A 27,694-nucleotide genomic window follows, 5' to 3' on the forward strand; every position below is an offset into this window, starting at 1 on the left:
ACCTTATTTTTCTAGAACTCAACGAGCTTATCCTAGCTGGAGGGTTTTTGTGCTTGCTCTTCCCTCTGCCTGGACTAACCTTCCCTCAATATTCACATCTCACTTTCCACTTCCTTCCTGTTTTTAGTCAAAAGTCACCTTTTCAGGGAGGCCTTTAATTATTCCCTGACAGTTTATATCATATCCTGCTTCCTTGATTGGTGCTTTGTCCTGGGCACTTAACACTGTCCAGCATTCAGTACATTTTACTTATTTAGCTTGTATGTCCTCTGTTCCCTCTCCTAGAATGTAAACGCCATGAGGGCAGAATTTTTGTTTGATTATTTACCACTGTTCTTCCAGTGACTGGGAAATTCTGGCTTACACTAGGCACTCAGTAAATATTCTTTGAATGAATGAATGAGTGAATGAATGAATGGAAAACAGAACTGTGTGGGCTTCTTCAGAGTTTTTGATTTCTGGAGGTAGCCACCAGTGATGTAATTTATCCCAACAGCAAATATTTACACAATTCCAAATGCTAACCATTATGTCTTTCGATTAGATTCCCTCCCACAAGTAAATTGGCTCTTGAATTTTGATCTAAAGCTGTTCACTGAAATACATAGCAAACTAAGCTGCCTTAAGCACTCCAGACATCCTAGGAAAGAGGGATTAACACACCAGCCTGACTGATCCACAGCCAATGTTCTGTTAGCTTAAGGTGGATGGGGCTCTTCCAGGGCTGTTTCCTGGAAGCAGTACCTTGGACTGTGGCATTGGGGAGCCTGGGCTGGAAACAGCTCATGCTATATTTGGTATAAATGGAGAGGAGAATTTTGTCAGGATTTCTGCAGGGATGTGGCCTATGAAGGATTCCCATCACTTTATAGACAGAGACAGTGTATTCTCATTGGTATTTTTCAAGTTTTCTTCCTTCCTCTCCTTCCTTCTCTTCCTCCCTCTCCTTCCTTCTCTTCCTCCTCCTCTCCCCCACCTAAAGGAAAACAGAAACATATAACCCCATTTGGTAGATTGATTTTTGGGAGACAGGAACCCTGTGGTACAGCTTATGCTGTTTATGAAACAATTTAAAACCTTCTTTACCCAAGCCTCGTCTTTATGCACCTCATTAATACATGGAAGTTTAAATGACCCTAGCTAATGATACATGGGGGAAAAATTGCCTGAAAGTTCTCTAAATGCAGAGCCAAAAATGCTCTTTGCATCTTATTATGTGGAAAATATCACTAAAAAGAAGATGATTTTTATGATATTCTTTTTGTATTTGTTTATGAAGAATGCGTCAAGATTCAAGGAACCCTGTGTTGTAAAGAAAATAGAAGAAAAGGAAGCAAGAGCACACAAATAGTGCTCTTACAGACTTTGGGATTTAGTGCATTTTTGAGACTTTTCTATCCCAGAACAGAACACTCAGAGGCTGTGGGTAATGCTATCGGACAGAATAGAATATTATGAAGACCTGGGGTCCTGAAGAAGATCAAGCTGTCCTTATACTGATGTCTGAAGTGAGGAGGCCTTGAAGACCTTCAGCAATATTTTTCCATTACTAATCCTTTAAACCAGATCTTGGGGATCCAGATCATGTTACACAGAGCCCTGGGAAGTCTAAACACCATGGCATGACTAGTGGGCCTTTCTCCTGGGATCTAAGACTGAGGCCATTCAGTGTTTTGAGTTGCGGAAGTCTAAACACCATGGTATGACTAGTGGGCCTTTCTACTGGGATCTAAGACTGAGGCCATTCAGTGTTTTGAGTTGAACCCTTTGCAACAAGTTGAAAGCGTTTTAAGCCCGAGATGGGCAAGTTCTAGCCCAAAGAGACACAGTCTGGGCCTGGCTCCCTTCCACAGTGCTCCTTTGTTTAACTTGTCCTGACCTTTTCTCTCTCCTCCTCCTCCTCATGTCTTCCTTCTTCCTCCCCTAGTGCGTTTCTTTTTTTTTTTTTTTAGAGAGATGTCTGACTTTTTTCTTTTTTCTTTATTTTTATTTATGGCTGTGCTGGGTCTTCGTTCCTGTGCGAGGGCTTTCTCCAGTTGCGGCAAGCGGGGGCCACTCTTCATCGTGGTGCGCGGGCCTCTCACTATCGCGGCCTCTCTTGTTGCGGAGCACAGGCTCCTGACGCGCAGGCTCAGTAATTGTGGCTCACGGGCCTAGTTGCTCCGCGGCATGTGGGATCTTCCCAGACCAGGGCTCGAACCCGTGTCACCTGCATTGGCAGGCAGACTCTCAACCACTGCGCCACCAGGGAAGCCCTAGTGCGTTTCTTTTGTTACTTTTTTTCCTTTAATCTATTCTCCTTTTTCTTTTCTACATCTTGCCTCAAACAGGGCATTTCTTGGGCAATGTCTGACTCTAGTGGTTGCTTTCAGATCTGAGAAACTTTTAAAGTTTGTTCCAGGGAGGAGTAGAAGAGACTAACGTGGGGAGGAGGAGCGGGACTAGGGGGAGGGAGAGGGGAGAGAGGGATGAGGACACAGAACGTGAGGGGTCAATGTGCCATACGCATCTGACCTTGAGCCTCACGGTCTTCATCCCACGGGAGGGGATCTGAATTGACTCAGGGTGGAGGATGAGATTGCCATCATTCCTCCCGCTGTAGCTCCTCCTCTGCCGCCCAGACTGGCAGAGCCATCCTGCTGCCCTAGAGGCTAAATATGGCAGAGCTTCATTGTCCCACCTCCCTTACAGCCAGGCTAGTAATCTTCAGGAATGGGTAGGAAGGAATGTTTGCTGAGGGTCTTTGGGGAGAAATTTTCTCCCCTTGAAAAGAAAGGTGCATGGAGGAAAGACCTCTCTTCTTTGTTTCTGGATTTGTTCATGCCTACCTGTGGTGTCTGGAACTGCTACAGCAACCTTGCTACCATGAGGGAAGCGTGGCTGAACACTCCAAGGATGGCGGGGCAAAAACATGGATAGGTCCTAGGTCCTTGAGACCATTAAGCTACCCATCCAAGTCTGGAGCATCTTATATAATTGGCCTCATTACTTAAGGTATTTTTAGTTGGAATTTCTGCTGCTTGCAGCTGAATGAATACATTTTGATGAGAACCAGCAAGCATGACCTCATGGTGGGGCTTTATTTTGTGCTGACTTTTAGTTAGTTTCTTTAATGTTATATATTAAACAGACACAATTTTCTATGTATTTGTCCTCTTTATCTAATGCTCTCTTCCCTCTCTATCTGGATCGCTATCCAGAATCGGAAACTTCATTCTTTGCTTGTCTCTATAAATTTTCCTAATAAAATGAAATACTTCATAAACCCAAAGCTTGCAGCTATCGCACTAGAATAAAAAAACCAGTTTCAGTGATGTTTTTCTGATTTTCTCATGAATGCTAAATGATGCTGGCCTAAATAAGGCAGAGTATCACTTCTGGTATGATCTGTTATATCTTGCTGATGCAAGCGCAAGAAGGGCTTTTCCTCTTGTTTTATTCCGCCCTCCATGTATCCCTTCCAGAAACAGGGTCTGAAGGGTACCTTATATTTAACACATGGAGCCCTGTGGTGAAATACAGTCTCCAGTGCCATTACCCCTCCTCCCATTATTGCTTCTGAATGTGGCAAGATAAAAATTGTTTATTAATCTGTATACCCAGTTCATCATTTCACTCTGTTCCCTAAGAGCTTCTGGATTTACTCATTCAGTTTCTTTGCTCTGACCCCTCCAAGGAGGATCCTATACTGTCTGACAGCTTCTTGGGATTCAGTGAAGGAGAATCGGGAGGAAGGGGGCCTTGAGGAGGAAGGTGATATGAGAGGCTGGCCAGGATGGGACTGAAGGAGTTTATGGTGGGTTAAAGTTTGAGGAAAGATACATGGGAGCAGGTCCAGGTTGAGGTTGGGGGGTGGGAGGTAAACATGCAGGGCTGGCATTCACCCAGTTTGTATCAGGGTGGCCCAATGGATTGCTCACAGCCAGGGTTCATTCTGAGATCAGTACCTGGGTTGTGCCAGTTGTTAATACTTTGAATATCACCTCTGGAGACATGTGTACTTTAAGAAATCTCTGGGAGATATTGGCCCTTTTTATGATGTTCAGGATTATAAATAAAAGTTTTAGAAGAAGAACAATTTGGGATAACATCTTGACATTTCTTTTGGTTGTGTTTCTTTTCTTTTTATTTATTTTTTCTTTTTCTGTTCCTTTTCCTTCCCCTTTCCCCCTTCCCCATCCCCCTTTCTCCATTTTCCCTTCCCTCTTTCCCCTTTCCCCTTTCCCCCTTCCTTTTTCTTTTATTTTCCTGGATCACCACTTACACTGAAGCATCACTCTGGGAGGTGCAGACTAGAGGTGTTACCTGTATAGTTACTGTTTAGGGGGAAGAGTAACTGATACACTGGACTCCAGTTGTTTTTCATTCAAATACAGGAAACAGAGAAAGTGTTTTTCCCTTAGGACTTGTCTGAAGGGTTTAGAAACACTGAATTTAGCTACCTATAAATATATTTGCTTACTTGAGAAAAGTCTTCTCTCTTACCAGGAAGTGTAGTGACAGAGTAATGCAACAAAAGTCTTCTGAGCTTCTCTTGGTGTAAGTTTATCTTTGAACATATTCTTGACTCTCAGAACCACTGTCTGTTAAACCACTGGCTCATCAACAGCTATGTTGTGAAATAATTAACACTGTATCCTGCTTTTCATTTAACTGCTACTTGCTTTTGAGTCCAAATTCAGAAATACATTCCCTCTGGCCACAAACAAGGAAGAAAAATGATTGCACATGGAGTTGGGAGAGCCCAACAGTGCGGCAGTGTGGTCTGGGGACCTGGGGAGGAAAAAGCTAAATGAAAATGCTTCATTTTCGCATAGCTCTAGACCTGTGCTCTCCAATAGAAATATAACATGAGCCACAAACATGATCCACTTAGGTAATTTTATTTTATTTATTTATTTATTTATTTTTATTGGAGTCTAATTGCTTTACAATGGTGTGTTAGTTTCTGCTTTATAACAAAGTGAGTCAGCTATACATATACATATATCCCCGTATCTCCTCTCTCTTGCGTCTCCCTCCCACCCTCCCTATCCCACCCCTCTAGGTGGTCACAAAACACCGAGCTGATCTCCCTGTGCTATGTAGCTGCTTCCCACTAGCTATCTATTTTACCTTTGGTAGTATATATAAGTCCATGACACTCTCTCACTTCATCCCAGCATACCTTTCCCTGTCCCTGTGTCCTCAAGTCCCTTCTCTAGGTCTGCGTCTTTATTCCTGTCCTGCCCGTAGGTTCTTCATAACCTTTTTTTTTTTTTTTAAGATTCCATATATATGTGTTAGCATACAGTATTTGTTTTTCTCTTTCTGGCTTACTTCACTCTGTATGACAGACTCTAGGTCCATCCACCTCACTACAAATAACTCAATTTCATTTCTTTTTATGGCTGAGTAATATTCCATTGTATATATGTGCCACATCTTCTTTATCCATTCAGTATGGAGGTTCCTTAAAAAACTAAAAATAGAACTACCATACGACCCAGCAATCCCACTACTGGGCACTTAGGTAATTTTAAATATTCTAGTAGCCTCATTAAAAGATATTAAAAAAATAGATGAAATTATTTTTTAAATATATTTGTCTCAGTATGTCCAAAATAATATTGTTCCAAGATGTAATCAATATCAAAATTTTTGAGATACTGTAATTCTTTTTTCTTTGCATTAAGTATTTGAAAGCCAGTGTGTCTTTTACTTATAGCATGTCTCAGTTCAGGCTTGCCAGATTTCAAGTGCTCAGTAGCCACATGTGGCTAATGGCTACTGTACTGACCAGCTCAGCTCTGTACTATTTCTACGATACTTATTCCATTTTTCACTAATGCTCATAATAGATCAAGATGGTGCCAGGTCACATCAGCAGAGATGATTGCTTTTTCTTCAGCCCTCTAAGGACTCCCCTGTTAATGCATTTGGGACCAACTTTTGAAATGGGGCAAGAGAAGGAAGGATTGGCTTTGACATGGAAAGAGGATACTCTCTGAGGAGACTCGGAGCTTTGTGGGCTGGTCATGGTACAGTGCTTGATGGGGATTTGTGGTTGGTATCTATGATCCAGATTATCCAGGTGGAGTCAAAAGTGAAAGTAGATAGGGGAAGTATAGTTATTTATCAGAAGTAATATGATGTGATGGAATGAGTTCTAGATCATGGTCGGGAGAACTAGTCACTAGTCCAGGCATTGATCTGGGAGGAGAGAAGTAAACTGACATTCAACAAGCCTATTACAGCATCAGGCACTTTACACCCATTTTCTTTTCCAATTCTTATAGTAAGCCCAATAGTTAGATATTATAATCAACTCCCATTTACAGAGGAAGACACTGAGCCTAGGGAGGAGGAGTCCTGGCTTATCATGGAGTAAGAATAAAATCTCAGCTCCGATTCCAAAGCTGCTATGTTTTTAACATAATCCATGTGCACGCCGTATAGGTTGTATCTTCTATCAGGGTTTGACTGAAGAAGCAAAAGCAGTCATGCATGCATGTAGGTATATATGGGGTAAATATTTGTTACAGGGAATTAGCTTTCATGATTGTGGGGATTGGTTAAGTGGTCTCTGTAAGGATGTTGTCTCTACATCTGATGCTAGAGCTTGAAGTCCATAGGGCAGGCAGTCATAAAGGGAAGATCATAAGCATGCTTGAAGCCAAGCCACGAGCATGAGACGGAACCCCACAAGGTCAAACTGAGCTCTATTTCTGTTATTGTTGCTTCTGACCTTGGTGATAAAAGTGTTCTGCAGAAGTTGGGGTTCTTCATCATGGAGCTAAACACATATACTTGGCTTAGGAGGCAGAGAACCTGAAGAAGATTTCAGGGGATGGTGGAGCCATTGCAGGCCCAGCTGTTGCATCACAGCAGTGAGCTGAACCAGCAGATGAGCAGCAAAGCGTGAGTGAAAAAATGGCTGCAGCTTCCCTTCCACCCTCCTATTTTCCTGAGAATCATCCCTGTGGCCCACCCTAATGGGAAACATATAAGAAAGGGAATTCTGGCAAGTGTAGTTCAGCCTACTCAAGTTGACACATTACAAAGCCATCACATTGGTGCTTAATAGATATTCGTTGAGTGAATGAATGAATGAATGAATGAATGAATATTGTGCTGCCTCTCTTGGAAGTTCCCTGGGAGTCAGAACACTTAATTTTGGCTCTGCCTCTTGTAAGCCAAGCAATTTTGAACAAGTCACTTAACCCTTTGAGTCTTGGTTTCCTCATCTATAAAACTCCAAGAATAATTCCTGTTCTACCTGTTTAATAGGACTTTTATAGGGATTGGCTGAGATGACCTGAACAAAAGCACTTTGAACATTTATAAAGGATAAAGCAAATGTGATGTAGCATTACATTATTTTAATTATTAATGTTGTTATTAATACTTCAGCTTCCTAATGAATCACATGGAGTTAATAGTTTCTGACTAATTTACCTTATGGATGTGCCAGGAAGATTAAATTAGATGAAGTGTGTAGAAGTGCTCTATCAGCTATGCCATGGCATATTCTTCAAAGCAAGACTTAATTGTCATTCAACACTCAGAAACATTTGCACAGTGTGCTTTAGTTCTGGGCTAAGTGGCTTAGGGGGATAAGTGTGTAATTGGAACCATTGGCAACCCTGGGAGCTGGAGGGCAGTGGCCATTCCTTGGATGAAAGTTGTGGGCAGTGGATGAGGCTTCTGTCCTATAGGTCTGGGCTTGCATTTCATAGCAGCCAAACTTGCTCAGCAGAATGAAGAAATCCCTGCGGAAGTTCTTGGTGAAGATGGCATAGAGGAAGGGGTTGGCACAGGAGTTGATGGGGTAGAACAGGACCAGGAGGATCTTTGACTTGGACACAGTTATGAGGGGCACCTTGAGGGAGGCAGAGATGGCAAAGAAGGAGATGGGCGCCATGCAGAGGAAGTCAGTGAAGATGAGCATGGCCATGCGCTTGGCGATCTTGGTGTCACTAGAGGAGGACGTAATGTTGGGGTTTCTCACCGTGAGGTAGATGTGAGTGTAGCAGCCACAGATGACCACAAAGGCCAGGACATTGAGCACAAGGAGGGACATAACATACAGTTGTGACAAGGGGCTGTCAATATCCATAGGGAGGCAGATGCTCACCTTCATGTAGCTGCTGATGCCAAAGATGGGAAAGAGGGCGACTGCAAAAGCAAAGATCCAGCCCACCAGCATGACGCTGGTAGCATGGCGGAGCTGTACTTTGCGTTCTAGCTGCATGGCATGGGTGATGGTGTGCCATCTTTCCAGCGTGATGGCTGTCAGAGTGTAGACTGAGAGCTCACTGGCAAAGACAGTGAAAAAGCCGGCAGCATCACAGCCTGCTCCAGTTTGCCAGTCAATGGCATAGTTGTGGTACTGGCTTTTGGTGTGGATATCAACTGATGCTATGAGCAGCAGGTAGATTCCAATGCAGAGGTCGGCAAAGGCCAAATTGCACATAAGGAACCGGGGGACTGTGAGTTTGTATTGGCTGGTGATCAGGACCAAGAGCACTAGGGTGTTCCCAATGATGGCCAGGATGCTAATGAACCATATCAAGACTCTGAGGATATCATACCCCATGATATCTTCACATGGATTGAATGCATCTGGCTCGGGGGAGCAAGTCACGTCAACCACTTCATTGCATAAGTCATAGTCAAATTCACTGTACATCATGTCAAATCCTTTGGCGTGGCTGGACTCATCGTCTTCTGCCAAAGAGACTCTCTGACCCCTAGCCTGAGTCATATCATCAACTTCTTGCCTTAAGATAGATTTGTTGCAAATTGGATGAAGGTCAGAGCTAGAAAAATACAAAAAGGAATAGAGTCAATACGTTGGATCCAGAATGGCAAATATATCACTGTCTTTACACGGGGTAGAGAGTGGGGTTTCTTCCTGAGAGTTTTTTTTTTTCTTATAACAGTTTGTCTGCCCTTGAGGCTAAACTCAAGGGTTAATGCTGCTTACTGTAAATGAACGGAACAACTCGTGCATATATTCGTAGAGTTGGATGGCCCACTGGGGAAACCATCTGGCCACAACCTGAATGTGGGGAGGAAGGCGCCTGGGACTAGCTAAGCTTTGCTGTTAAGTGCAAATAATTTACAGACCTGATATCAACTCCACCCTCACCCTTCCCCATCTCCATTCAGCTCTCTCTTCATATGCTGAGTAGGGTATACCCCCTTTCCTCTACTCTAAACTCCAGTCCTGGGAGCTCTGGACTGTTCTCTGACTCAAATAAGAGTTTCTTTTATCTACATCAATTAGGAGATCAGAGTCTGTAGTTGGTTCCCAGCCAGCCCTGTCCCTGGCTCTTTGGTACTCAGGCTACCAGGAGGTCTGCTAATTTGCCTGAAATGTTACTGAGGGGCCTATTCTTTATTATTTCAATCCCCAGGGGCCACAACAAGCCTCAGGCATATATTCGTCTGCAGGGTAATCCTGGCTCTCTCACATTAAGTAGTTTGCTAGTGAGTGCCCAGAAGGGCAAATGCAGGTGCAAGGGGGCCTAATTTATTCCAAGATTGTAGCTCATTCCCTGAGGAACTGGCTCTTCTCAGGCTCACATTTCTGTCTTAGCTTTCCCTTTAAACCCCAATGTACAAGAGGCCTCATCAACACGATAGAGGCACTTCCAGAAGGGATTTGAATGAAAGCCAGATGATAAATATTCTATCCAGACAAGCGGATAGTGCCTGTAGAGCCAGAGGGTAATAATTCTGTTTTGAAGCAAAAGCTTAAGGAATGGGAATGTTTCACATTGGGTCTTCTTTTGGATGGAAATGCATGTGTACACACACACACACAGCCCATTCCCTTCCTCCCTCCCTGAGGGGCAAGCTCACAGCAATGGTAAGTGACTGCATTTCTCTTGGGCCTTAACATAATCTCTTGAGTGAGTGGGCAGGTGAGTGTTAAAACTCTTCAAAGACCCCCCTCCCCAATAAGACGGAGAGAGTGACTGGGGCGTGGAGGAGGTAAAGATTCCATTAGGTACTAAAGGATGAGGGCTGGCCAAGTGTGCCAGCAGACACGGACTGAACTTTTCCGCATCAACCTCTAGGAGAAGGGGCTGTTAGGGAGAACCCTCTCCTTTCTCTCCCCTCCAGAAAGTGAACTGAATTGCCAGAAAGTCATTTTCCCTTGGATCAAGGGACTCTTTTTTTTTTTTTCTCCTGGATGATGTGTCATTTGTTGTTATAGAGACTGATAGAGCTTTTCACATCAGTCACAGTTTACACTAAGGAGGTTAAACAGTTAACATACGTGTAATTGAAAATGTGCAGAAAATCTTTTGGTATAGTCAGAGATCTTACAAGAAAGGTGAGGCAAGTTCAGAGATGGGCAAAGAGGGGACAAGAGAATCACTTTGTTTCTTATTCTAACTCCCAACTCCTAAACCCTGTCATTGGATTAGCGGCAGCCCAGTTCTAGGAACAGGAAGTAAGTAACCTGGTGCCAACAGACTGTGATTCGGTTCACTGAAACGGATCCGACTAACCATCTAGACGGACACAGCCTTCACTTCCCGGGGCTTATGTTGGCTTCGGTGAAGATGCTTATTTTTGATACTGCTACGAACATATTTTAAATATAGATGCTTCCCTTTCCTGAAACAGAAGTGACCCAATGACATGAGTGGGGGAAAGGTAAACAATGTATGTCTCTTAAGAATAGAAAGAAAAATGGAAACAGGGGAAATAAAGTCATGCCTCTGCAGTACCTCGGCAAATCCTAAGTATTATAAAGAGCTGGGAATTCAGTTTGGGGTGAGGTTAAAAAGTAGTACTCTTGGATGCCAATAAATCAATGAACAGATACTTGGGAAATGCATGGCTGAGTGGCCGAGAGCCTGAGCTTTGGAGACAGACAGACAGACCAGAGAGTTTGGATCTGAGTTTGTTTGGTGTTTGTCAAGTTATTTACTGTCTCTGAGCCTCAGTTTCTGCCTTTGTGAGAAGGGAATAAAAATGGTGTTTTTACCTTTGTGAAAATTAAATGAGATAAAGCTGCAAAGTATTACAGTGCCTGGCAGTGAGTACTTGACAGGTATCAGCAATATGAAGAGAGAGGATGTGGTTACTTACTGAGTTCATGTCGAGGTCTAGGCCCTATGTGAGTACTTAATGAATATGCCACAGTGCATCAGTTTAAAATCTAGCCGGGAAGAAAAGGCCTAAATACAATACATAACAAAACTAGGGCAAAATATCAATGCAAGCTGAGTCTGGACATAACTGGTTAAATGACAGATGAGGGGCATGGTTCATAAGGTCTTTCCATGAAAGTCCACGAGGTCCATTGGCCAAAATGTCACAGTCACGAGGGCCTAACATTTACAGGGATTGGAGGAACAATTTCATCACACAACTTTAAACTCAAATTTCATTACCTAACCACACCTACAGTTGTCTTCTGAATAGCAGAACCATATTGTTTTGGGTTTGTGAATTTGTTAAACATAAAGACTAAACACCCTTGCTATTTTTGTCACCCCGTTTTGGCATGTCTTCCTAGAAGAGGCGTGGGCCTCTCCTTCGCCGCACCTGACAAGCCCTGTTGTAAGTTACAATAGGGACCTAGAGAGGGTGAGAGCCCGGTGGTCTGGAGGGATCAGGGAAGCCTTCACGTCACGGTACAATGTAAGGCAGATGCGGAGATTTCTAGTCGGGAGGAGAGCCCTGAGGCCACATCTACACTAAGAAGGGGAGTCTAAGCAACAGAGAAAGAGGATATGTTTCTCTGGTGTGCGGACGCTGAGGCAGACGGCGCGTGATGGACAGCTCCTTCAGTGCTCTTAACGTCCTCTGAGAGTTCTCCTGGGGGGTATTTAGTTCCAGGGTTTTGGCAGTGAAATGGGTATCTTTCTTGCCCTGGCTGGAGTATCTCTTCCTGGAATATAAAAGAGGCGGGCCTTGCTGCCTTAGCCCAAGCCCTTAAGAATTCTAGTCATTAGGAAGAAATCCCCTGGCCCTTGAGCTAATCTGTGAGGAGTGTCTGATTCTGGAGAGTTCCCCAGTGATGCATGCTAATTCTGAAGAGCAGCCCCTTTTCTGCAGATCCTTTAAATGGGTCTGAGTGTGGACTGCTAGTTAATTTAGGGTGTGTACTGTTTGGTTGTTTCACTTTGCTTTAGAGTAGGGGACACGTCTGCATGTTAAGGTTGAATAATAGAGACTGCGTTAAGCAGTGAAAGAGTATCCCAGAAGCTGTATTCGTGCTGGGCTACTGTACAAGAGTGGGAATGAGGCGTCATCTGATTGAGTGCCACTGCGTGGTGTGAATTTTATCAGTGAGTTTACGAGAGGCAGAAAGCTTTGAGAACTCCTGATACCCAATAAACTATATCTCCAGTGGCTCCTTTAAATACCTGAACATGTAATCTCTAAAGTACTCCCTCTCCACTGTCTCCAGTTTAAATACCTGAACATGTAATCTCTAAAGTACTCCCTCTCCACTCTCTCCAGAACCTCAGCTTTTTAACCAGTTACCCACTAGGACTTGGCTTTGTTTGGATTACCCTCTGTAATCTGGGGTTCCTGAAACCTGAGCAGCCTGGAAAGCCAAAGTGAACAGATGTCACAATCTTAGTCCTGCCTCTGAGGTGCTAAGCTCCGAAGATGGGTTAGGGAGGTTTCCAGTTGCTGGGATGTGTTGCGGGCGTGTGCATCAGTCTTTGCTATGGCATTTATGCTTCTCCCTTCCAAGGCTGACTTTGATGGTCCCTGGCACACTTATGGGGTGCAGAGTTTGGAACTCGAAGGATAAATCCATGTCGGGACAAAGGGAAAAGGGAACAAATATTTATTAAGCATCAGCTGCGAGTCAGGCTTGCTTGGTGTTTTTCATGTTAGCTCATTTAATATTTGGTAGGTAGCCTACCATGTGGGTAGCCCTCTCCTGTGAGCCCATTTTCAGAGAGAACACTAAAGCTTTGATCTAGACTATGCCTAAGGGATTTCATCGTGGATGCCTCTGCCAGGGGATCCTCTTCATGCCACACAGGTGTAGAAGTTGTGGACCAAGGTCTGCGTTGGAGAAATGCCCGAGTGGGGCTCAGGGGCGGACACGAGAAGACTCACATCTGCCGCCTCCAGTTGGCAAAGATGCAGCAGTGGCTGGGGTAGGTGAGGCTGGCCTCCACGATTGTGACAAAAGCTTCCAGACTGGGGAGCTTTTTTAAGTTGTAAGTTGACTTGGCCCGCAGCTTCTTAAGATTTCCTAAGCCATAGCTAGGCAGGGAATGGATCCTGGTTCTTGAAATATCTCTGTAAGGAGAAAAGGTAAACATAACCTGATTACTGTGGGCCTAACATTTTCTGCTCTGCTTAGCCATCAACATAGCAGCCACAGTAGTGATATTTTTACATGGGTGAGGAGGGAGACTCCAATTCATCCAGCACGCCTTGGTCAGATCAATATTTGGCTAAAGGGACATTTGGCCCTTATATTTGTGGTAGGAGGACATAGATAACATGCCACTCTGTGTCCTGGATGTACTTGCGTCCTGGCTGATCTGGGGCTTAAATGTATCTCTTTCCCCTTCCACAGTCTATCTATAGAATAGATACCCACATAGGACCGAGGAAGTGAGATCATTTCCTCCTCACCATAAAACTAGATGTAAAAATATATCCAGTGAGCTGGGGTGGCATCTGTGGCCATATTTCAGAAAAGGATGCAAAGAGAACACACCATAAGGGGAAAAGGTATCGGTGGGCAACACAGGTACCCTCAGCACAAAGTCAAAGTGGCAATAGAGAGTGGTGGTGGTGAGCGTGGCATCCACAGCCAGACTTGCCTGCTCGTGTACCCTGCCCCTCTATCTATTAGACTGGTGACCTTGGTCAAGTTATCTCACTTCTCCATGTGTCAGTTTCCTCAGCTATAAAACAGGAATAATAACCATACCTACCTCAGAGGGTTGTTGTGAGAATTAAATGAGCTAAAGTACATAGAGAACTTCCTGACCAACAGACAGCACTTGATGACTGGCAGCTGTTATCAGAAAACATCTCACACACACACATACACACACACACACACACACGCAGTTGTTCTTGCTTTGTCGGAGAGTCTGTGCCTTGGTGAGTCAGGAGGTCTATGTGGAAACCAGTGTAAATGGTCATTTTAACGAGGTCTCTGTCACTGGAGGGTTCCAGAGTTCCATCCTTTCTGGCAGCAACACGAGTAACATGGGCCATTTTCTGGCAGCACCGTTGGCAGCTGAAACCCTCAAAACAACCTGACCAGTGGGGTGGGAGTGAAGAGATTTAAATGGCATCGGCTTAGACCTGTTGGGGCCAGAAGGTTGGCCGTAAATGAGTGCTTCTAATGGAAGTGGTAGCAAGTGATGACCAGGATGGATTCATTTCAAGCATCCTTGGATATACTTGGTGAAGGAGAATCTTCTAATGTCTGCATTTCCTGTAAGTCAAAGCATTGGGCACTAGGAGCAATGAAACTTGGGGGTGTGAATATATATCTGCTACCCCATATGTTCTCCCAGTCTGGCGAAAATTACTTTCTCAAAGCCTTGTTTTCATTGTGTCATTCATTCTCTTGCTCAAAAGTTTATAATGCTTCCTGTTGTTCAGTGAAACCTACTCGTAGCTGCTGCCCTATTGTCACTTCCCTTTCCCAATCAAACTTCTTATACTAGTTGTCCATACTTGATGTCACCATTTCCTCATTTCCCAATGCAGCTCAGTTTCTTCCCAGTCCCTAGAGAAACAATACACACTAAGCTAACTATGATGACCAGCACATCATATCCAGCGCTTTGTACTTCATTAGAAGTTCTAACCTTAGTTCTTCATTGGAAGTTCCTCTTAGTTCTAACCTTCTTGATTTCTCAATTACATTTCACCCGTAAAACACTCCTCCTTCCTGAGACAGTCTTTTTTTTGGCATCACATTCTTTTCAATTTCTTCTGACATCTACTTTGACTTATTTCTGATTTTTTCTTTCTCCTTTATCTATTGGAGTCCCTCTAAACTCAGGCCCCTTTCTGACTGTACATAATCTTCCCAGGTGATCTTACCCACTTTCTTGGTTTCAGATACCAGGTATATGCTGATGGCTTCCCAATGTACATCCCAGCTCAGATACTACTTCTGAACTCCAAGCCCATAATCCAATGGATAATCCATTGTCCATCAGATCCCACCCTTTTGATAACTTGCAAATATCAAAACTGAATTTACCATCTTCCTTGTAAATATGTTCGTCCTTTTGCTTTTCTTATCTTAGCAAATGACTCCTCCATCTCCCCCTGTTGTTGAGGCTAGAAGCCTGGGAGTCATCCTTGACCCCTCCCCCTCCCTCCCTCGGACTCAGTTTTCTTCTTCTCACAAGCCTAACTTTTACATTTGTTTCAAATTGGTCCACTTTTTTGGCCACAGCTTTAGTCTAAGTCACCATAATCTCTGCCTAGAGAGAAAGGCAACAGTCTCATAACTATTCTTCTCATGACCATTGTATTAAGGTTCTTCAGAGAAACAGCACCAATAGGATATATAGAGGTATATAAGAGGAGATTTATTATGGAACTTGGCTCATGTGATTTTGGAGGCCGAGAAGTCTCATGATATGCCATCTACAAGCTGGAGAACCGGGAAAGTCTGTGGTATAATTCAGTCAGAGACAAAGGCCTGAGAACCAGGACAGCCACTGGTTTAAGTCTCAGAGTCTGAAGGCCCAAGAACCAGGACCCCTGATGCACAAGGCCAGGAGAAGATGGATGTTCCAGCTCAGGAAGAAAAGAAGCACATTTGCCCTTCCTCTGCCTTTTTGTTCTTTTAGGGCCCTCAACTGGTTAGATGATGCCCACCCACACGGGGAGGATGAATCTTCTTTACTCAGTCTATTGATTCCAATGCTAATCTCTTCTGAAAACACTCTCATAGGCACACTCAGAAATACTATTTTACCAGCTATCTGGGCATCCCATGGCCCAGTCAACTTGACACATAAAATTAATCATCGTGGCCATCTAGCTCTCTCTCTAACGCAATCTTTACACTGCAGATTGGGTGATATTTTACAAATGCCAACTAATTGTGACTTCCTGCTTATAACTAGTCAATTGTTCCCCATTACACTTCCAATGAAGTACAAAGCACTGGACATGATGTGCTGGTCTTGCCTCACTTCTCTCACATCCATCCTGTGCCCTTTTCTGTGTTCTGCTCTGTATTGCAGGAGAGGTGGCCTCCAAGGGTTCCATTTCCCAGGTACCGCCTTGTCAATCAGCTTTCAGTTGGGTTCAGCAAATGGCACTGGTGGGACGGGGCGGGGGGGGTGGTGGGCGGAAGGGTGAACTTAGGCATTTCTCATCCCTTCTTTACCTCAGGCAGCAGCTCCTCTGTGATTCCAGCTGTCATCAAACAGATCTGCTGAGGACCCAGCAGCTACCAGTCGTCCCAGTTCCCACAGCCTCACTGGGCCCTCAAGTCCTAGGACTAGTAGCAATAATCTCAGGACTGCCAAAGCCCTGCTTGATATTTAGACAAATTTACATTATCAGAGTTAAGGATTACCATTTATGTAAAACCTATGTATATTTTACTTAGTTCCCCTCCTTGTTAGATGCCAAATAGATCAAATTTGTCAATGCTATTGTTCAAATACTTCGGTGTGCTTGCTGATTTTTTCGCTTGCTTGTTCTATCCTGAGGAAAGTACACTAAAATCTCCGACTATGATCTTGGATTGGTGTACTACTACTTTAAGTTTTGTCAATTTTTGCTTTACATATTTTTGAGGATAATTTTTTAGGTACATATAAATATAGAATTTTTACATCTTCCTGGTGACTTTCTTTATATCTAGTTATATTTGTCTCCTGACTCTTTGGACGTTTCTTCTTTGCTGGTTCCTTCCTGAACTCCAACTTTTAGACCTATGGGCTCAGAGCCTAGCCTTCTTTTCTCCATTTTCACTTACCCTGTAGGTGAACTCCTCTAGTCTTATGACTTAAACACCATTTATATGCTGATGTCCCCTCCCCCCCCCCAATTTTTATCTTGAGGCTGCTTTTCTCTCCTAAACTCCAGACTCATATTTCAGCTACCTCCTTATAATCTCTACTTGGATGTCGAATAAGAAGGTGAAGCTCTAGATATTAAAAATTGAGCTCCTGATATTTCCCCAAACCTGCTCTACTTACAGCCTTTCCAGTTGTTTATGCAAAAACTTGGAAGTCATCCTTGACTACTCTTTCTCTCACACCCCACATGCAAACCCTCAGCAAAATGACTTGGCTTTACCTTCCACATAGATCTGGAATTTAACTACCTCTCACAACATTCATTGCCATCACCATGAGGTAAAAGTCCTCGGTGTTCCAAGGTCTCTTTTCTAGTTCTTGCCTACGTATTCTAATTCTTCATAGCTGGGGTCCCTGGAGATAAGTGTCTGATCCATGAACCTTTGTCCTTGTGATGAGTCTTCGCTCTCTGCTGCTGAAAGATCCAGCTGTCCTGGCCTGTTCTCCACGTAGCCTTTCCATTGCTCCAGAGCTTCTCAACTTTATTCTCTGCCCTAAAAGAATCTTTCTAGTTTCTCTCTTCAGGCAATTGCTCCTCTGACCAGTTCTGCTATTGATATTCTGGTCCCGGTGACCAAGTTCTTGTTTTGCCTGGTCTATGGGGTCTTCTTTTTTCCCCTCAAATATGGAAGGGAGCAAAGATTGCCTGTTTTGTCTAAAACAGTTCAAGGCTTCCTCCAAGGAATGAGGTGAAGGTATAAACAAAGTGCTTCAGGAATAATTTAAACAAGGGCAATCATTTATTACCTGCCATCAACATTTTTCATATTTCTAAAATCAAGTGATTCAAAACAGAAGGCTATTTTTTCTTAGTTATGCCTTCCCCCCTTGATTTTAAAATATACAAAAATCACAGCAATTGAATATTTCCAAAAATAAACAGATTTTTGTATTCTGTGCAATACCATGGTATTCTCTCATTGACTCTGTAGTCGATTAAAGATGACTGTAAATTCTTTATACTCTTCCATAGAGGGTCTGTTTGCCCTTCCCTTGAATCCAGGCTGAACTGAGTCTTTGGCCTATAGTAGAGTATGATGAAAGTGTTGCTGTACAAGTTCTGGACCTTGCCTTTCAGAGCACTGATAGCTTCTAAATTGGTCTTATAGAGCCCTAAGCTGTAGTGAAAGAACTCTGATGCCCTGAGAGTGCCATGCTGGAAAAAGTCTAAGCCATGCACAGAGGGTTCTGGAGGACGAGATGCTGTGTGTGTGTGTGTGTGTGTGTGTGTGTGTGTGTGTGTGTGTGTGTGTGTGTGTCTGTAGAGGGGTACCAAGGAGCACAGATGCACCAGATATATGAGTTAAGGGGACAGCTTGGAGTAGACCCCCTGGACCCAGGCATCTGAGCCGACATCACATGGATCAGAGACAAGCCACCCAAACTTCTAAAACATAAAACTGGGGGGAAAATGGAATGATTGTTTTAAGCCACTGAGTTTAAGGATAGCTTTTATGCAGAAATAGAGTACCCAAACAGACTCGCATTGAAGTCTCTGAGAGTCTATCATCCCCATCATTTTTAACAGCTGTAGATGTATTTTTCCTTGAACGCCATTAAGAGTGCAATAGCACTATAGTCTGTATACTTTCTGCCTCTCTCACTTACCATCTTTTGCTTTATATACTAGCTCTTTGTATTTGCATTTTCTCTCTCCTGGAGGGCAGAGGGCTCCTTGCATTCTCAGCAGTGCCTTTCACATAGTAAGCACCCAGAAAATTGTTGCTTTGTTCAAAGATAGGCTCAGGAGTGGCACTGATGGAGGATTGGGAAAGGAACTAGATAGATCACCCCAGCCAGCTGTGATGTCTTCTGACCTCTAGCACTTACAGAGACTCTAGTACCTTGTATTATCTCTTTCGTTGTTTCATACTATTCAGCTTTTCATGTATATTTGTTTTGGCCCCTCAGCCAGGTTTCAGATGCTCTGAGAGCAGGGATTACTAAGATACTTTTGTGTTCTACACGGTATTAATATTTGGCACAGAGCTGGGTTCATGAAATCTACTCAGTGGATACTTGTCTGATAAGCAGAGATGTCTCAGCATCATAAAAAAAATGAGAAGTTGAAGCAAGTCTTACAGAAGAGCAATTCTGAAGGGGGAAAGATGCAAGGCAGACTGAGAGGAAATCTGGATTTAAAAGGGGCTCAGCAAAACGGTGCTTCTGCAGCAGGCAATTATATGTGACTGAGAGTATCAAAGGAATCAAGGAAGAGAGCATCCTTGTGCAAAGTTTACAAGGAGATAGACACAGATTGAAGAATAAATAGACTAATGCGTGTGTGGGTTGACCTGCATGCAGTCCAGTGACTAGGTATTGGATGGGGAAGGCTGCTTGGGAAGCGTTGGTGCCTTTCTGTCTGCCGAGTGTTCTGGAGTTAGCTTGTATTTCGGGTCCCTCCTCATCACAGCTGCAAAATATGTGAGCTGCTGTCATTTTCACTAGGTAGCTTTGCTTCTGGGGGACTATGGCATCTTGTCAGTGTCCTGGGATCCCGAGCTTCCGCTGGTGGATATTGAAAGGAGGGAGTGGTTGGTAGGAGAGAGGTGCAGAGTCACTTAGAGTTTGGTAAAGCAAAAGTCTTTAGCAGAAGTGGTTCCTGGGTGATAGGGAAATAAAAGTGTTTGTAGGAGTGTTGACTTCAAGCTTACTGCATACTTGCTGGGGTGAGTAAACATGGAAACTATCATAAGACTTCCATATTTTGGACTGGCAGAAAAATGTTTCTCTGGTATCTCCACGGATTAAGAAAAGTCCATAGACATTTATATCAACAGGGGAAGGGGTAATCATGGGCTGGTGTTTTTAATCCTTGTCTTTCAGGCTGGTCTCATGCCGACAGCCTTTCTTTTTAAGGTGCCACTTTGGTTAACATTTCAGCACATGCTACATTCTGGCTGGTTTTGAGAATTTAAATCCTGAAACGTAGTACCAACAGGAGACTCATAAGACAATGGCTGAAGAGATTTAGTAATCCTGAACTGTTTCAACATTGTTAGGATTCTTGATTTTGAGATACAAAGTAGAAAGGGAAACAGCAGTCAGTAATAAGACACTGAGTCCAGAGAGTTAAACTGTGCTCTGTGCCCCATTTAATAAAGTGTGTTATAGCCAGTGCCACAAATGTGATTTGAACAATTTCTATTTTTCCCAGCAAAGATATTGTTACAGGTCAATCATTTCCATAAGTGAGAGCACATTTCTGGTGTATACTACACTGACAGATGGCTAGAAGACCTCTCTTTCATGATCCCAGGCGGAATAAAAAGGCAATTTGATATCTATAGGACCGTGGGTACACTGGTAATGGAAGAGAATCATTCTTATACAAATACCTCAGTGTTTGAATCTGAACTATCGAATGAATCTGAGCTATAGCCAAATCAATTTGATAAACAACCATCAGAATATGATTGTACCAGCTCCAGCCTGCAAAGGCAATGCATTAAATTTTCCCCACAGGAAATGTTTTCCCAAGGAAACAGCAATTGCTTGATTGCTTAAAAAAAAAAAAAAAAAGAAAGAAGGAAGGAAAGGAAGGAAGGAAGAAAGGAAGGAAGGAAGGAAGGAAAAGAGAACTTGAGCGAGTTCAGAATATCAGGTGAAAACTCAGATGGCTACTGATGTTCAAGGTCAAGACTCATGAGGGGGAAGTCAGGATGCTAGACTGCTCCTCAGAAACTCAATGGAGCTTGTCTGTGTGCCCCTAGCTTTCTCTGCATCTATTTCTCTTTGCAGTGGAACATCTTATCCTTGCACCCTCAGGTGTTCAGAGGCTCCCTGTTTTGCACTCAACTAAAATTTTTGCCTTCAGGAAAGGAGTTATGTTTGGTTTGGGTGCCCTCCCCTTAACTCTTTTAGAATCCCTTGCATATATCTACTGGGGACAAAACACTGAGCCTGTTGGGGAGGGAGATTCACCACAGTTAGCTCTTGGAGGAGATATTCTGGAGACCCGGCCAAGCTTCCCTGTTCCCAGCACTGGTTCTAGGGCAGTGATTCTCAGCGTGCTTTCTGTACCAGCAACGTCAGCTTCACCTGCAAAGTTGTTAGAGGTGCAGGTTCTCAGGCCCACCCCTGACCTGCTGAATCAAAAATTCTGGGTGTGGGGATCAGCCATCTAGGGTTTTACAAGCATGCCGGGTGATTCTGATGCAAGGTCAAATTTAGAACCATGGCTTGAGGGCAGCTGAGGACCACTCACAGCTGAGGTGGCCCATAGCCGAGTTCTGCTCTGGGATTTGCCCTCGCCTGACTCAGCCAAGACTTGGCTCCTCCTCAGGGCCAGCCTGCACCCAATGACTGTTGATGAAAAGGCCCGGCCCCTTGCCTTAATTCAGTCAATTTTGAAGGGCCGTCTTAATGCCAGAGCTCCCCATAGGATTAGCGGAAGCTTCTGTTGCAAATGCATTGTAGTTCAACTTCCCTGTTAGCCTGATTCTGCGTCCATCAAGCACCCCCCACAGACTCCAAGAGCACTCTCCAGTAAACCTTTTGCATGCAAATATCCACATCACAGTCTGATTTTCTGGGAGGGGAATCTGAATCAAGCCACGGTCACAGCCCTAACCTGAGCCGCATCTACTGTGGGCTGAGTGGTCTACACACACTCCTTCTCCAACCCATGAACCCACAGCACCAGCGTGGGCTGGTCCTCTGCACACACTAAACAAGCAGCTCTCAGGCCAGGGTTTAGCGGGGGTTGGCGCATCAGGTTGCAGAAGTAGGCGATGGGATAGGCCCTAGAGTCCCAGGTTAGCAGCAAGAGAGGCTGGTAAGACATCTGCGGACTAACCTGAAAGCCCCCAAAAAAGGAGGCTTGTTAAGCTGATCAACCCTCTTGCCCCTAAGGGGAGGAGAAGGAGACCAGCAGTTACAGGCTGGGCTTTCAGCCAGGATATTGCACGTATATCCTCATGCATTGAAATGAAAAGATGTAGGAATGTATTATCACTCTCTACCTTTTTAAGTCATGGCAAGTGCTTCATAATTCCTTTGGATTTTCTATAAATTTTATTCACTGTTTCTGTGGTAAAAGGGTGGAAAATGGGCCTGTAACTCGAGGACCCTGCAGAACGGCTGGTGATGACGGCATCCCTTCTTGCCGGCATTCGTGGCAGGGCTGGCTGTGGGTTCATGTTTGTGTTTTCCACTGAACACTGATCAGACACACTGCACAGTGTCTCAGCCTGGGACCTGCTTGTCAACTGCAGGGGACGTTCTTCTGTGCTGTGTGTGTGTGTGTGTCACTTACTGGTGTTCTTGGGCTCAGGGGTCTCGCGTTTATAGTTATCTTCCCCCCTATTTTAGTTCACAGTTAATTTTAGGGGCCCTTTTAGATGTTTGATTGGACATGTTTATGTACTTTTGGTGACATGGTATGTTGGGACTACATGGCATGTAAGGCAAGAGACCTAGTTTCTGGTTTAAGCTCTGCCACTTAACGGCGGCGGTGTGATCGTTAGCAGGTCACTTCGCATTTCTGTCTCTGGCTTCCTCAGCTGGGTAATGAGCTAGTTGGGGATCCTGTCCAACTTGAGTGTTCTCAGTAGCAGACCGTGGTTAAGGTGCTGTGATTTTATAGTGTACCTGGTACAGGTCACATATGAAAGCCTACCCCATCACAGGTATGTTCTTACGTAACAGATAGAGGTGCCTATTTAGGCACATTCAAAACCCTCAGGACTGTTAGCTAAGTGAAATGGACACACTGCTATTCTGCTGGTTTAAGGCATCAAAAGCACTTTCTCTAAGTCTGTTTGTCTCCCAGGTACTCTAAGAATAAGAAACATTGACTAAGCATTACAAGTTCTGAAGACTCTGTATATTGGAACGCAGGGACTCTATGCCTGGCGCTTCCCGTTTGTTACGCCCGTGTCCTACTTGGTGCCTCATAGGGCGCATCATGACCTGATATATTAAGTTGCATATTTAGTTCTATTGTCTGACTCCCCCTTATAAGAATGTAAGCTTTCTGTGAGGAAAAACTTTTGTTCCTTGCACTATATACAGTGCATAGCACACGGCTGGTGCCTAAAATCTATCTGTGAGTGAATCAATGAGTGAATATATAAATATAAATACATATATACACACACACATATATAATATTATTAAGCTTCAAACAGTATTAGGAAATAGGTATTATTGTTTCTGCCATTTTTTAGGTGAGGAAACCGAGGTTTAAAGTGGTGAAAGAACTGGTTTTAAACCTAGGTAGTCTGCTCTGGCATCTGTGCTTTAATCATGTGGACACTCCCTTCATTTGTATATATTGCCTATCTGAAACCAGGCATTCTGGAATAATCTTTGAACTTCTTCAAAGAGACAGAGTCCCATATAAGGTCACAACATATCCTTTATCATCAGTAATAACCATTTACGGAGTTTCTGCTCTACCATACAGGATCTTATTCCAGAGGTGCATGGGTTCCAGCCTGAAGGAGAATACAGTCGCCCCTTGGTGTCTGTTGGGGATTGGTTCCAGGACCCACCGCAGATACCAAAATCCACGGATGCCCAAGTTTCATAGCCCTGTCCTCCTTATCCATGATTCCACATCGAGGATTCAACCAACCACAGATAGTATATATTTATTGAAAAATATCCACATGTAAGTGGACTCACACAGTTCAAACCTGTGTTGTTCAAGGGTCAACTGGATAAGCTCTTTGGTGAAAATGAAGTGATGCTGATAGATAGTATGTAGATAGGTAGATAATATATATACTGACTGCCAAGTAAGAGGTGCTGGCTAGTGGCTCCCAAATGCCCCAAATGGCCTTAGGCAGGCTATATGAGGATCATCTAGCAAACCTTTACATCTAGTCACATGTTTATCTATTTCTTTGCTCACTATTTCTTCTTGCATCTGAGTCCTTCCTTCCAGATTCCTTTCTTATTTCTACAGTACATTTGTCAATAGATGTAGTGGGTCTTGCTTGGAGCCTAGGAAAACACATTTTTAAAAAGCTCTTGCAGATTTGGGCCCCTGCAGCCATGAAGACTATGGGAATCACAGGAGGAAGCATTCACTGTTGGCTGAGATTGTCAGGGAAGAGGTGGGTGACCCTTGTGGAAGGGCAGGGGCTGATGAGAAGAGAATAGGGGAAAGTCACTCTTGGGGGGAGAAATGGAGATGAGGAAGCAATAATAGGAGGAGAGGTGCTGATGCAAGGCTGTGAGGCACTGGATGCATCCCAAGAGATCTGGAATCGAGACAAAGAGGATCCAAAAATAAATGTGTGTGTATATCTCACTGGTTTGAGGGAAACTCCTGGATACTGAGAGTGAGGAAGGAGAACTGTGCTTTCCCTTTCAGGGAAGAGATGTACAGCAGAGTGGTTAAGAGTGTACTGTGAGTTAGACCAGTTTGGTGTGGAATCTGTGCTCTAAAATTTCTGTGACCTTGGATGAATTGACCCCTCCAGGGAAGCCCATTTTTTCTTCTCTAAAATGGGACTAATAGCTCCTACCACAGAGGTTATTGTAAGGATTAAATTAGAAAATTCATCTTAAGTTTTTAAAACACTGGCTGGGACTTGGTAAGTGCTCATTAAACGTTAGTTGTTGTTGTTATTGTTGTGACTTTACTGAAATTTAGAATGTGGATCAGCCCTAAATTGTCCTATAAATCTTTGCAGATGACACAAATAAAATTTGATCTTAATTGCCAGCCCTGCGTTATAAGCTTCCCTGAATTGGAGAAAGTTGACTTCTAATGTAAGATGCTGATCTCTTGCACACGGAAGTGGGGGAAGCTACTCACAGAATGACTGGTCCAGAGGCTCCCTGGAAAACATCATTAGGCAATTCTTCCAAATTATTGTTATCACTTAGATTCCTGGGGATGGAGTTGAGGAAAGAAGAAGGGAAACACAAAGCCGTGTAAACATTACTGTTGTAAGAGCCATTCCTCTAAATGGCCTGGAAGAATAGTCAGGGCTACTTACAGCTCATCTAGTTGGGTTCCATTGAATGCACAGTTGTGTATTTGTTGAATCCCATTCTTACTCAGCCATCTGAAATAAAAGACCCATTAAAAAACCAATACTGTCGGATGCAAACAATACATGGGTTTCATAATTGGAAGCACTGGGGCAGGGTCAGACAGCGCAGGTCAGTGGCATAAATAAAATACCACCCTTAAAGCCTGGGGATGGGGTGGAAGGGAGACTGATTTATCACTGTATAACCTTTTGTAACATTGGAAGTTTGCATTATGTGCATGTATTACTTATTCAGAGAAATAAATGAAATTTAATTTTGAGGAGGCACACTTAGGCATAGCAGCCTGGATCCCATAAGGTCTTTGCACACATCAGTTGTGTGCAGAGGCAATGCCATGGGGAGAGCAGACCAAGATCTGTCCCGTCCTGAAGGACAGAAATCATAGAGTTATCGAACAAGTGTTTATAAGATGGAGAAAGAACATATTGTATCACCTTTCTCTAGGGCCTTAAGCCTCTCACTCATGCTCATTCACAGCAGCAGGCCTGGCTGTCATCAGAAAGTGATCTAATTAAGCTGTCAGACAACCTGCACATCTCCTGTGACCTACAGGGACTTGGTTATTGGAGGTTTGTGGAGGTGGCTCTGGGTTAAGCCAGAAAGGAAGAGAAATCAGTGATAGAGACTGTGGGCTGTGGCGGGGTGAGGTGGTGTGAGTGGGCGCGGGGGGGGAGGCTCTGGGGGAGGCGGGGCTGGATGTGGAACAGTCATCCTGATTGTGCCAAGAAGGTCAGTGAGCAGGTTTGCCTGGACAGGGGAGCCCAAGGACACCTTGGGCTGACAGCTCTGCATTGCTGTGCCCCTAGATGGATCTGAAAACAAAAGCAGAAATCCAAGGTCGGGAGAGCTCAGCCTGAAGAGCCTCTGATCCGTTGCTCTTGATTTGCTGTCAGGTCCTTTCCCTTGTCAGGCTCAGTAGGTGTACAAATCACACTGTTCCAAAAGCTGACCCGGAGAAGTTTCCGTGTGTTCAGGACATAGATGGTTTCCGGTGCTGCAATGGGTAGCTCAACATGCTTAAAACCACAGGAGGACAACTGCGTGTGTTTTTCTTCCTCCTGAAAGCCAGTTAGCTGAAAATCCACACAGGAGCAATGCAAGTCTTTCAAAACATTAGCAACCAATTGGTGGCTTCCGATGGCCAAGAAGTATCTGTGCATCCCAAGTCCTGCCTGCCCCACGCCTACCCAAGTGACCCCAGCACATCCAGCCTCCTGACTGATTTGTCAGCCTATTCCCGGGGGGGTGACAGTCGCTGGAGCAGCTGCCCCTAACCTGTGGGAGGTGGATCCTGGGGGTTTTGGATCAAACAAAGGGGTCAGCAAACTTTTTCTATAGGAGGCCCAATAATAAATTTTAGGTTCTGTGGGGTTAAGAGGCAAAATGAGAATGTTATTGTTACATAGGTACTTTATATAGGTACTTATAAAACAATTGCCACGAAATTTTTATTGACCACACTTAAAGTATAATAGTAATAATTGAGCACAATATTTTTTTGTAGTATAGGTCTACTATTGAAAAGAATGAATTTTTTTCTTTTGTTGGGGGTAACATTTTGCTTCATTTAGGTTTAGTGTTTGTGTTCCCTACCATCAAAATCTTCACTTATAAAAGCTAGTCCTAGATCAGGGACCAGATTTGCCCCATTGGGTGTAGTTGGCTGACCCTTAATCCAACAAAAGCAGTGTGCAAATCCATATGAGCTCTACCTATCTTTTTTTCTATAGACTAGATAATTAACATTTTCTGCATGTATATGTCATGCAAATAGATGTTGCTATGATTAAATAAAATGCAGACTAATTTAAAAGAATTATTGTATTTAAAGTAGCCCTTTGTCTTTATGGATTTTCTTAATTAATAGATGCCATCACATGGGGAGCGAGTGGCATTTTTTGTTGTCAACAACAGATCAGCACACAAAAAACATATTATGTACAGAATTCTTGCCCTGGGTTTACATTAGGCTGTAAGACTCTCAAACGACTACCAGAGAAGCTGATATTTATCACCTATATGCCTAGTTTCTTAAGAGAGGTAGTGCTGGTTTTAAAACCAACCTCATGATGATGGTGACGACAAACAGGGCAGAGCGTCAGCTAAGGAATAACTGAATCATGCTTTCCTTAGTCTTTTTGTTTTGTCCCTTCCCTAGTGTGTTCACTCAGTGCAGGCTCAGGAGGCTCCAGAAGCAGAGTCTGCCCTCATCCTAAAGAATGAAGGTGCTCGGGGACCTGGCCCACGAAATCTCCTTGAGGGGCAGGCAAGTGAGATGGAAGCCAGTTGAGGAAGGGAGGAAACGCACAGGAAGTGAGCAGTTCCTGTGGCCGGGCTGTGCCGGGAGATGGTACACATGTAACCTCATTTTATCTCTTCTGAATTAGTCCATTCTGCTGGTCAGCCATAGCTAGGTACTTCCCTGTTCAGAGTTTCTGGTTGCAGGGCAGAGTAGGGGTGGCTGGTAGCCAAGTGTCTGATAATCCTTCATTGTTGGGCTGTTTTTAAAATAACATATATTTATATATATAGAACAGGGCTTCACGATTTTGAAAGATGCCAATGTATAGAAAGCTTTTCCAGTCATCAGAGCCGTTTTGCCAGGCTTTTAAAATTTTTCCTGAGTA

General features: G+C 43.8%; 1 protein-coding gene across 2 annotated transcripts in view; it reads right to left on the reverse strand.

Moving 5' to 3' along the window:
- Positions 1 to 7,567: 7,567 nt before the first annotated feature.
- FSHR (follicle stimulating hormone receptor) overlaps positions 7,568 to 27,694 on the reverse strand; it is a 165,051-nt gene continuing 144,924 nt past the window's right edge. For both annotated transcript variants that reach the window (XM_061168816.1, XM_061168815.1), the window contains 4 exons: positions 25,010 to 25,078; positions 24,826 to 24,900; positions 13,087 to 13,272; positions 7,568 to 8,801 (listed from right to left, as the gene is read on the reverse strand). In XM_061168816.1, the coding sequence (XP_061024799.1) occupies positions 7,568 to 8,801; positions 13,087 to 13,272; positions 24,826 to 24,900; positions 25,010 to 25,078 (1,564 nt within the window). The remainder of the gene's footprint in view (positions 8,802 to 13,086; positions 13,273 to 24,825; positions 24,901 to 25,009; positions 25,079 to 27,694) is intronic.

Source organism: Eubalaena glacialis, chromosome 14 (assembly GCF_028564815.1).
Source record: "Eubalaena glacialis isolate mEubGla1 chromosome 14, mEubGla1.1.hap2.+ XY, whole genome shotgun sequence".
In the NCBI taxonomy this organism is placed as follows: domain Eukaryota; kingdom Metazoa; phylum Chordata; class Mammalia; order Artiodactyla; family Balaenidae; genus Eubalaena; species Eubalaena glacialis.